Source organism: Rhamphochromis longiceps, linkage group LG12 (genome assembly GCF_057381845.1).
Source record: "Rhamphochromis longiceps isolate RC_006_pf linkage group LG12, R_longiceps_female_GT1.1, whole genome shotgun sequence".
NCBI classification, from domain to species: Eukaryota; Metazoa; Chordata; class Actinopteri; order Cichliformes; family Cichlidae; genus Rhamphochromis; species Rhamphochromis longiceps.
This window is the reverse complement of record NC_140568.1, coordinates 39,607,270-39,619,727: the sequence shown is the minus strand read 5'-3', so window position 1 is coordinate 39,619,727 and position 12,458 is coordinate 39,607,270. Positions and strand designations below refer to the sequence as shown.

General features: G+C 40.4%; 1 protein-coding gene across 3 annotated transcripts in view; it reads left to right on the top strand.

Moving 5' to 3' along the window:
- The first annotated feature begins 3,652 nt into the window (after positions 1-3,652).
- The window catches only part of kremen1 (kringle containing transmembrane protein 1), a 63,931-nt gene continuing 55,125 nt past the window's right edge, over positions 3,653-12,458 (top strand). For all 3 annotated transcript variants that reach the window (XM_085426294.1, XM_085426293.1, XM_085426292.1), the window contains exon 1: positions 3,653-4,023. In XM_085426294.1, coding sequence (XP_085282420.1) covers positions 3,945-4,023 — 79 coding nt within the window. In that variant the 5' untranslated portion in view covers positions 3,653-3,944. The remainder of the gene's footprint in view (positions 4,024-12,458) is intronic.

The following is a 12,458-nucleotide window of genomic DNA, read 5'->3' as shown; positions in this document are numbered from 1 at the left end:
TTTTCAACTTTCCCGGATCATTTTTATACCTGATAATTCCTTTTAGTGATAGTCTTGATTATTTTGGTAATAGCCTCATCTGATCATCTTTAAATGTTCTCAACACCCAAGAAACAATCCAAAGATACAATACAGACCAGTGATTTTGTTATTACTAATGTGATTGGTTGAATTACAATTATGGTAATCAAAACAATCCATCCATTCGCTTATCAGAGTCGCAGGGGTGCTGGAGCCTATCCCAGTCGTCTTAGGGCGAGAGGCGGGGTAGACTGTGGACAGGTCGCCAGTCTGGCGCAGGGCTAACACATAGACAACCATTCGCACCCACACCTATGGGCAATTTAGAGTTTCCAATTAACTGCATGTTTTTGGACTGTGGGAGGAAGCCAGAGTACCCGGGGAGAACCCACGCAAACACGGGGAGAACATGCAAACTCCACACATCTGATGGTGGAATTGAACTCAGGACCGTCTTGCTGTGAGGCAACAGTGCTAACCACAATGACACCGTGCTGCTCACTATCTCAAGAAATCGGAACATCAAACTTTAGGTAGCAGCAGAAATGTCAGAACCAGCAAACTCTGTATGGGCCATTTGTGACCCAGGGGCTCTATATAATATGGTTCTCTGAAATGCCAAGAGCAAAAGCCTAGATGGAGAAATAATATTCAGCTACAAAAGAAAGAAATGTGACATTAAGATTCAGGGCTAGGCACTCGTGTTTACCCAAGAGAGAACAAGGACATGACATAGTCTTGGCCCCGAATTTGTGAATTCAAAGCATCTTGGCCAACTTCTTATTCAGCTATGCATAACTTCGCATTGGCAGGCAGATCAGGGATGCTGAAGTACTTTCTAATACATCTCAGTGGATTATTCTTGCTGTGACCTCCAGCCCCCATCCTGTATAACTCAACAGTCAGGACACATAGCAGGGTGAGGGGCTCTGCTGCAGCCACCCATGCTAAAAATCCACACACGTGATACTGGAAGAAACGTACCTAAAGGAAAACAATCAGAATTCCTAAAGGGCAAAATGCCAAAAATATGGATGATAACTAAATAAATAAGTGTGAATGAGATGTGTGGAAGTGCCAGCTTATTTCTGAAGACGGCAAAAAGGGAGAACAGAATTACAGTAACTCCAGCAGACCACAAGGAATGTGGCCGGGCAGCATGTACAGACAAGCCCAGCATACAATCAGACATACGGACTCACATGCACGCACACACACACACACACACAGATACAAAGAAGACAAAGGAAGCCTTGCTACTTAAACTGCACAGCATCTCAGACTGATAGCGCCAATTCACATTCATTTTCACATGGACAGGATGTTTTCTTTTATCCGACTGGCACAAAATCTGTTTGTGTGAGGATAAACACATAACACACCATATTTAAAATAATAAACACAATTTTGTTCACATAATTGCAGAAAAAACTGTTTATGGCCTCACTGGCATTCCAAAGAAATTGCCATCTGATATTATCTAAGCCCTAAATTGTAAATAAATACTATCTGGCTGAACTGACAGCACAAAAACAGCCGTCATGTCTTTAAGGACATTTGGAGTAATAATAACAATAAAAGCCAGAGGAAGATTTTAGTGAACCTGGTCATGTGTTTTAGTTAAGAAAATGAGGCTAGGTTGGAAATGTAAATCCATATAGAGTCTAACAAATCTGAACTTCTCAAGCAAGAGGAGATAGAGAGAAACAGAAACTGCATAACGACAATTTCAGGGCAGCAGTAAGTTCATGAACGGTTGGATGATGCAACAATTTAAAGGAAATAAACAGATGAATAGTTCCAAAGAAGAAAAAATGTGTTTTTTAAGGCTTAAGTGAGAGTCCTGGCATTACCCCAGTTGAAATGGTGTGGTCAGAAGAGGGCTGTTCAGTCTAGACATCCAACAAATCTTAATGAACTGTAACAGTTTCACGAGGAATGGTCCAAACTTCCTCCTCAGAAACTGCTATAGCAAATTCTAAATGGAGGCTGGTGCTGATAAAGGCTCTACAGGTTTGAAGGGTATTGAAAAGCTACAAACTTTTCTGTCCTACAATGTTAACCCCTTTCACATTTTGCTTCTCAAGACATTCAAAATCGGTGGTTATGGATGAACACAATAGTACATTAATTAGTCAGAAGATAGCTACACATTTTATTAATTGACTGGAATAATTAAGACTATAGAGTAAGTATAAAGTAGCAGACGTGTACAGTACTTGAGTTCGACTGCCACAGGTGAATATTTTAGGTTTAGGTTTAGATATAATATTCCTTAAATATGTCAGACTAAAAGCTGGCTGTTCTACAGTAATGCAATTCAAACAAACAAACAAAAAAGTCACAGTCATAGCAAACGTCCAACGTAGTTAAATTCTAAGAACTTCCTTTCTCCTAAACAGTCCCAGTCTTTGAATTTAAAACAAGTTAAGCTTTTACCAGCAAGCATCTCAAGGCCACACAGTCGCATTTGTCCAAAGGGCACACGTCATGCTAGATTACTTTCCCAGAACACCCCTTCTCAACCCAGTCTTTTTTGGCCAAATAAATGTTGAGCTTTCCCACCCCCCTTTCAGCATGGCGGAATCATACTACTTTTAGTCTAACGGGCTGCTGTTTGGGCTTGAAAGCGTGTTCTCAGTGCTTCATGGTGATTGCTGTTAAACACGTGAGGGTGCTGTTTCTCACGAGGTCAGACTGACTGACTGTAATGTAATAATAAAGGGCCGAGAAGTGCTCACAGTGGGCTTGTACACTCAGTGCACCTGTTTCTATTAGTGAATAGGGCTGGACAAGCTTCGGTGGAGATATGCAAAAGAGGAACCGTAGAATTAGGATCTGACTTTCCGATTTTAGATTGTGATAGTTGTGTTTTCTTTACGAACAATTAAAGGTTTTCACATGAACAATAAATAAAGCAAAACGCAGATAAATATATAAATAAATGTAGGCCTTAAATGTTTTGTGATTTGTTAAGTTTTTTTGATCAGAAATCCCGCCAAAAAAAGTAATTTCTTCCAAGAAATACTTAACAAGTAGTTTCCCCAGCTTCATTCCTCCAGTTAATCTCGTTTGTGTTAAGATGTGAGACTATACTAAACTATGGCTTTACTCACTTTTCATCTTTTCCACACTTTTGACCATATTTTCTTATATTAGAAGGATGTTTGGCCTCTCCTTGTCTTTTGTTTAACACAGTGCATGAGAGGGCATGGTTTCCAAACACAGTGGACCATTAGTTATATTTAGACTCATCATAAAAACAGACAAAATAATATTTCAGAATGTTTATAATGTGTTTCTTATAGTCTTATAGCATGTTTTCCATTAACTGCCCTGCTTTATGGTAGTATTGAGCCTCAGCTGTGTCGCTACTCTGCCCGTGTTGACCTAAAACATGCTTCATTGTCGTTGTGATTGTATTGGATACTGATTTATTATATTGTTTTAGTTTAGCTGTAATATTAAACTTGGTTTGCGGTCAGTTGTGATTATTATGCTTTGATGTGATTTGATTTTTAACTTTGCGGACCTGCTGTTCATTGCACCACAGAGACCACCTTTAAAACCCCATCGCGCCACCCTCTCTCCCTCCCTCCCTCCTCTTTTCTTTCTGCTGCTTTCCCAGTGCTGCAGGTTGAATCCATTGCCCCTATTTCCTGTCACATGGGTTGGAAATAGGATCCCTGTTTTCTACTATCTGGTCTCGTCGTAGTGGTGTCAGTGTAGTAGTAGCTGTAGGACCTGCCTTGAAGTTCAGGGACTTTTTAACACCGGCCAAAGCGCGACTCCTGCACAGACAGACAGACAAGCAGCAAGTCAGACAGCCAGTCAGTCAGTCGGTCCAGCAGCCTGCCGCTCTGCGCACCCGTCCGTCAGGCTGCACTTCACCTGAGAGCGAATTCAGACTCTCTAATCACACGATGGATTCCTGGACCGTCACCTCTGCTCTGCTTCTCGCTGGCTTTATTTCTTCCGCGGCTTTTAATGATTTCGACACCGGTAAGTCAAACTTTTCTCTTCGCCTTTTCCTTGCAACGGGTTTGCGTCTCCAAAGTTCCTCTTTAGCGCGACGCACAAGCGCTTCTCTTCTTTAAAGAGAAAAAACAAACAAACAGCACAACTCGCACTAAAAAGTGCAGCAGTCCTAAATATGCTCATGATACTCTTGGTATTTGTTTCGCTATCCCACATCTTGCAGTTAGCAGTAACTTCATTCATAGTTAATCGCCTTGGTAAAAATCCCACTACGGCATTGTTTCCCAAACGGCATGAGGTATTTAATTGAGAGGTTTACAGTTTCCCTCCGAGCAGCCAAAGCTCACAGGGAAATTGTTTTGATTTTTCGGCTGCAGGGAGGAGAGTGGTGCTCTGGAGTGAAGTGTCTGGTCTGACGATCAGGCGTCACTTCCACACGTACTAAGATAAACACTTGTGCTCCTAACTGTAAGGTGTCCGGGACACATTCGTACCATGACGTTTACGGACCACAGGTCGCCTTTATTATATTGTTTTACAGACATTGTTTTAATGTAATCAGGGAAACGGCGAGTTTCCCTGATTACATTAAAATAAGACAAACCTGCAGCTGCCTCACAATCCACTTTCCAACACATCCGGCTCTATTTTTATTTACCTCTTCTACATCAGCCCCTCAAAGTTCAACGGATACATTTGAACTGATTGCATTTTCAGCTTTTCTTGCAGAAATAAAACATTTTTCATTCCCAACATCATATCGCCAGAGGAGGCCTGCTGGCTGTTTAATTGAACCGTGCAAATACGGGTTCTCCCCGGAATGAACTTGAAACCGTCCGCTAAGTCATCTGATATCACCCGTTTAATTTGCCATCAAGTTCAGATTAATACGCAAAGGGTACGCTTGCGTCTATCTGCTGCACTTCAAAGTAACAGCCGGATCCCCAGTGAGAGCCGCCTGCTCTGAGACTATTTTGTTTGAATGTGAATATCTAATAATGATGACCGCACTAACCAGCTTCTCCTTGCTGTAATTTGTGCCGCGTTTCATGTCGAAGCAGCAAATCCTCATGCTTTCCTTTTTAATTTTTTTGTCTCTTAATTATACCCTTGGATTTCAAATTAGAGGGTCCACCATCTGGGCTAGTGCGTAAGTACTCCCATGTGTACCTATGTATTAACAAAGTATTTAAAGCAATGGTATTCCCCCTCATAACACAGGGGAGAAGAAAAGGCCAAGTTTATGTTTAGTTTGTCAGCTGTGCCATATTTACTGTAAAGTAAAACAATAATTTAATGTCTCTACAAGAAGTCAGTCTCTTGTTGTAAATGATAGAATTGACTTAGGCTGTCTTTGCTGGTTGAAGGTTAAATACCCTCAATTTGACTGGACTGTGAGGCCAAACTGAATGTTAAAGCCAGCAGCACCTAAAGCCCTTCTATGTCTTTCAAAGTAATGAGAGCTGAGGAAGATGGGCTCTGTGGCGCAGGCAGAGCTGAATTGCACTGAACGGTTCCATTCAGTGTTTGGATATCTGGATGAAAAGAATCAAGTGAACATCTGTAATGTTATTAAGCAACAAATCAGGGTAACATGGGCAAATATGAATTTTTCAGCACAGCGGCATTTTCCTTTACCCGCTGAAGTTATTACCTGCAGCAGCTTATTAATGTCGTCCAGAAAGCCAGCTGCTGCTGCTGCTGCTGCCACCTTTGTGAGACAGCACCTTAAACAGTTACACTTGAAATGCTTTCTCTGTCCTTGTGGACTGCAGCTTTGGATCAAGCAGAAGTGTATTAGCATCAAAGTGTTCTTCATCTCCTGCTCAGTGGTAATCACGCACTTGGTGCTGTGCACACATGCAAACATGCACCTAAGTGCAAATGTATCTAAGGGTTAGAGATGGCATGATGGTTGTAGCGGTGGAGCAGTTAAGTACCATTATGCAACATATAATATGACAGTGTGCTCTTCTTCCATACAGCACACTTAACACTCCCACTATAGAGTGATAGTTAACCACAGACCCTTATCTTTATAAAGAAGCTTTATAAAAGAAACTCATTTAGACTCCCACATGCTGTTGTGCCCGACTGCATCCTGCTGTTGTTTTCTTGGCAGCTGCTTACAAATGTACACACAAGTAGAAGCTGAAGTCTGTCAGAACTGTCAAGATGAAGTGTAATTGAGTTGGTCTATAAGCCAGTAATGATCTAGCTCATGGCATTGTTGTCTTAAACAAGCTCAAGTTGGTGAATCATGGCAGATTTATGATCTTCATGTTTCTGGTAACCAGGACTGTCTCTACTAGTAGGTGGAAGACAGGTGGCCACTGGTGAAACTTAAAGTCTTTTGTTTATGTAACGAGTTCACACAATTCACACAGTTTTTTAATTAATTTTCAAGTATTGACATTACAGTAAGGTGGTTTCCCTATTAAAATCTGGGTGTGTGAGTCCTTTTTTGTCTCAGTACATGCTGGTGTAGCTCATAGGTCAGTTTGATCAGAAGATCATTACCACTCTCACATCTGTCTATGAGGCGTCAGTGTGTGGTTGATGAACTTAGTTTGTAAGACTGAACACAAATGTAACAAAATTGTATAACACAGCAGCTTTACAGTTCACTAATTATTTACATTTTTGTTATTTCTCTTCAGAAATTGAAGCATAAAAAGAAAACTTCATGTCTTTGTTGATACACTTGTTTTGGGCCATGGCCAGTAGTTTTCTGGAGTTTTTGTTAAAACTGTTTTAAGAGGCCTGTATGGCTGTGCATTAAATACTACAGTCATGCATTTTGCTTTTTATTGGAATAAACAATGACTATGTGGAATGCTTATTAGCTTGCTTTATGGATAATGGCAGCCATCTTTTATCTCCTTTGGACAGAGTCAGTCAACCCGTTGCCGAAGACAAGGGATGTGTGTATGGGTATGTGTTAGATTTAACAGATCCATCCATCCTTCCATTGACCTCATATAACCCCAGTTCACCACTTCACTCTCAGACTGATGGTTTAGCTGTAGTCCTACAATATTTAAAAGTAGAATGGGAGGCAGAGCCTTCAGCTTTCAGGCCCCTCTTCTGTGGAACCAGCTCCCAGTTTGGATTCGGGAGGTACACACGCTCTCTATTTTTATGATTTGGCTTCAAACTTTCCTTTTTGGCAAAGCATAAAGTTAAGGCTGTATCAGGTGACCCTGAATTCTCCTTTAGTTATGCTGCAGGAGGGCTAGGCTGCTGGGAGTTGAAGAGGGAAGAGAGTGAAGTGTGCTTCTTCTTCACTCACTATGTTTTTATGCACAACTTGCATTTAATTATCAGTTATTATTAATAAATCACCAATTATCCTAAACTGCCTTTGAATGATGCGAGGAAACCGAAGCATCTGGAGGAAATTTGTGCAGGTGAAGACTCCATTTAGAAAGGCATAACACAATTTATTTCTTCTGTTTGCTATTTATTGCTGCAGTCTTACTATTTATGTTTTACTCCTGCACAGTTGGTGTGGAGCACCCATAATTTCATTGTACATGTACAATGACAGTAAACGGCTATTCTATTCTATTCCATTCCATTCTATTCTATCCTATTCTATAGTTGACATTGCACTCACAGAAGCTTAAAGAAATAGGCAGCAGAGAGCTATGACTCTGATTACAAAAAAGTCTAAATATGTAGAAAGTTTGGAGAAAATGGCCATGCTGTTAATGAAATCTGTGACCTTAGTAAAAAGTTACCCTATGAGTTTATGGTCTCTAGTTTTAAGTTTTATTTCATATAAGATGATGCCTGTATTTTAAATTACAGTCCTAATAAGAGTAAAATAGATAATATTGCAGGATATGTTTTAGGGTGTGGCTGTTGTGACTGACAAGTCACTGCTGCATGAGTGTGCAGTTTCCTCAGATTCTTTGTCAAATCTGGCCCCAGCTCATGTCAGGATGTTTTAACACCAGTTGTTTGTATACAGTCTGTGCATTGTATATGAGGAGTTTTCTCAACTGCACACATTGCAACTTTAATGAAAACGCTTAGCTTTGGCTGTGTCAAGCTGAAACTTGAAAAGGGCAAGCTGTGGCATTTTGGCAATATGGTATGCACTCTCATTATGTGATCACAGAAGACAGAGCTGTCAGAAATAAGCCCTGATGAAAAAAACATCAGGTTAATATCAGGCTGTGCTCGACCAGCTGAATCTTGGCCTGATCGAAGGCAGTGTGAGGTGCCTGATGGGACTGCTTTTTTCTGCACTTTTTGCAATGTCTCTTATTAGCTAGACATGCATGAAATAATGCTACGTGATAAGATTTGTCAAGCTGGTGATATAGCCTATCAAATGAGCTTGCTGCATATCCAGCCATGCTAACATATTTATCTCAGGGTTTTTTTTGCTTCTTTTTTAAACTTTATTCAACGTAGGCATCTGAAGACCAGAAATGAAATAAATTGATGGTTGGATGAATGACCACGTGTTGTGAGTTCTCTTTGTACCCTGACTTGTGTATAAGCTGCTGCATAAACTGGCAACCCTCTGTTGCATCTGGCAACCCTCTTTCTTTCCTGCTCAGTGTCTGATCGCTATCCAGCAGGGCATGATGTTGGCCTGGACTCTGACCGATTCATCGCCCTTGACTACAGACAGAACTGAGTGTCTTGCGGTGCAGCAGGCGAGGAAAAACTGGTTCATAAGACTGTACAGAGGTGGTAGCTTCATTTTGGCAACTGTTATGCAGCTTCTGTCTTCACTGGGTTGTTGTGTGATTGATAGGAGTTATTTTCAGATGTCTGGCTTAATGTCAAGTTAGCGTGAATTGCCTGTGTGTGTTTGTGCTTGTCTAACCTCACCCCTCTGTGAAAAACAGGGGAACATGGCAGAAGCACATACGGTACCTTAGAGTTTAGGGCTAGAAATAACAATTAAGTTTGCCATAGTACAGCAGTGAAACCTGTGACAGTTTGGCTGTAAAAGTACATTCAGTTCAAGGGTGTCAAACTCATTTTAGTTTTTGGGCGACATAGAATCCAATGTGATTTCAAGTAGGCTGGATGAGTTAAACCTATGCATCCTTATTGATCCTCTTATCGATTTTCATTGGCTCCCCTTTGACGGCCATCACCTACACTAAGCAGCATATAAAAGACATCACATTTGTACAAATTAATTGCATGCTGTGTGTTCAAATGTTTGGATATGTTGGAGGTTTTCCTCTCTGTGTTGTGATCAGTATTGAGGTCATTACTCAAAAAAGTGGTTATTACACATATTACACAGAACACTTTTCTACTCACTCCCAGGAGAGGGTAATTTGTTATACTATGTGTTACATTACTTTCTTGTTACTGTATAAACTGACCTTAAATAATTACTATTTAACTTTTTAAACCTATAGGCCATCGTCCCACACAGCAACACAAATCCATATCTAATGAGGACACACACAGGATCTTTCTTGTTGTATTAAATAAAGGATTTTTTTTACAAAGCAATAATGAAAACCAGCAAAAAGAGAGTTGAAAGCGATCGCCACAGTGATTCTACTTTAGAAACATGAACACGTAGAAACGGAGGCTGGAGTCTGACTGCTCATCAGTTTATTACCTGTTGAGCTTCGATTTCTGGCTGCTGAGCTCAATATTCACTCAGCTTTAACGTCACTCTGGGTTCTTGGCTAGCTTAGCATTAGCATGCTGTCTGTGCAGGTCCTTGAAAAGAGCTGAAAAGTTGTCTTAGCAGCATAACTATTGGAAGTATTTCTGTCCTGGATGCAGTTTGCACTTTACCATTGCGCTCTCATGCTTTTGTGCAATAAAAATAAAAGTAATGGCTGTATCCACCCTGTGGACTGCCCCGCCATTTTTCTCCTTCAACACACGAACTGAAGTCAACTGATTGTAGCGAGAACCCATAAGCGGGATTGATAGACAAGCAGACTCACGATTCCAAGAAATTGGACTGCTGGGACTTCTCGATTCCCATCCTTAATAGTATGTCACGTCTTTGGGATTCAAACAACTTGTCATGATCTAGAAACACTTTAACTTCCCAAGCATGTCTACCCCTGTGTAGTAATGCTCACTAAACTTGAAGAAGCAGTGAATTTTATAGAAAAACTATAATTATTAATGACTTGTCTGCAAATTTCACACTTGGAGTCTTTGTTTAACACCCCTAATTTAGTTGGTCAGCAGCAGCGTTTAATTGTAGATTAAATAGCAACTCCACAAGAACTTCTTGTCATTGCTAGATTAAAAGCACAGGTTCCAGTTTGAATTTAATTAAATTTATGATTAAACAGTTATTAAGTTCATAAAATGAAAATTAAAAAAAATCCAAAAAATTAAAAATGGTCATCATAGATGGTTAGCGCTTAACGTCTTTAAATCACTTTTTTTTTCTAAAGTCTGAAACCAAAAGACATTTAATTTAATGACAGAAAAGCATTGTCCAATTTAATTTAATTTCAGCTCTGTGTGTGTGTGTGTGTGTGTGTGTGTGTGTGTGTGTGTGTGTGTGTGTGTGTGTGTGTGTGTGTGTGTGTGTGTGTGTGGGAGTAAGTGAAGTTTAACTGTGAAGCAGCTGTTACCATCTGGAGTCTCTATAAACTTTCAGTGTTTCTGCTTAAGAGTTTAAAGGGGCCATGTCAAGTGTCAAACCAAGAGGTGCCATGTTTCTCTCTTCCAACTACAGCCACACTCATATAAACACATATAGATAACCACAAGTGTATGCATACACGGCACACTGGATGCCTCCAATCATCATCTCTCCCTCTTTCACCCAGTCAACATCCTCAATCTTTCTTGACTTAATCTTCTTACAGCTCGTCCACGCAGCCTATACAGTTTATGACTGGGCTCCATCAACCTTTGTAACCCTTGAGACGGCGTAATCTCGGTGAGTGTGTGTGAAGGAGCGATGCTCTGAATCGTTTGCCTCAGAGAGATAATAACAGGCCATCCTCAGCCATTTGAAGAATCACGAGCTTTGTGTTGGCAGAGGTGATCGCAGTGAAGCATTGATTTGAGGGGAGACAGTGGGTTCTTAAAGAGTTTAACATAAGGACTAAATCCTCAGTGCCCAGAGTGGGGAGTGTCAGGGAGCATTATGGGAAGTGGGAGCATGGAGTCTGGGTCTCAGATGTGGGGGCTGCGGTTCCCCCTGCTTTTCCGGTTCAAAGATGGAGATGGAAACCTCTCCTCCCCTGGTGAGCTTCTGTGCAGCACATTCTGACGCACACACACAAAAACCACTCGTGCAGATTTGTTTTACTGTACTGTACTGTGTGTGTATGTGTGTGTGTGTGTGTGTGTGTGTGCGAGAGAGAGAGAGAGAGAGAGAGAGAGAGAGAGAGAGAGAGAGAGAGAGAGAGAGAAAGAGAGAGAGAGATGATTAAGGATGTGATCATGTGTAGCAGCAAGAGGAAGTTTTTGAGTTATTTAAAAATCCTTTGTCCTTTCCAGGCTTTGGAGTTGTGAAAACAACCAGCAATAATCAATATTTTACACAGTAATGGCAGATTAAATAGAATGATTTACTCACACTGATACTTTACAAAGAATTAGCACCCACTTTTGCAGACAAGGAAATGCTTGACTCCAGCACAGCCCCACAGATTTATTTATTTTTTTTAGTTATTTTTTTTAATTGCAGAGTATTGCAAAATTATAGGTGCAGCTTGTCTGTATTGTCTGTGAGAGAATTATTATGAAAAGAAAGCTAAACTAATTCTAACTGACCTATTTCTCTGTTTCCACATCTATCTATGAAACTAGGTAAAGAGCTAATACTAGGCAAAGATGCCGGGGGGTGGCTGCCAAACCGTTTTAGTCTGGGTTTTGCTGTATCTCCAAAATACTTTTCCAAGTGAAAGATTTGTAATTACAGTAATATGTGAGCTAACCTGGGATCAACAGTACTGAGACAGAGATCTTAGTTTGTCATAATAACTCTTGAGCCTCAAACACAGTGCAGCTAAAGAGACATTGCTTTATTTAATAGTTACTTATTGCCATATTATGCCCACTGGCCAGATGTCTCCCATTCCACAGTAACCCCCAACCATGATGGCCAGATACTTGCTAAAATTAATACCAAATCCACCAGATGTGGTGCTAGGTGAGCGTATATATATATATGTATGTATATATGTGTGTGTGTGTGTGTGTGTGTGTGTGTATCTATCTATCTATCTGTCTATCTGTCTATATGTATGTATGTATGTATGTATACATGTAGCTTTATAAAACTCTATCTAATCTGTTAGATTTATGCTTCTATCTTGGAGAACAGTCACAAGATGTTGTTTGGTTTAGAGTTATTGTGCATCACATCATCCATTTCTTTTGACAGATTATCTGCTGCAGAGAACAGTGCCTCATCTTTGAGTGAATAATTCAATGTGACATTTATTAGCCTACCTCAGTATTTTACACTGAAACTGTTTGGATTAATG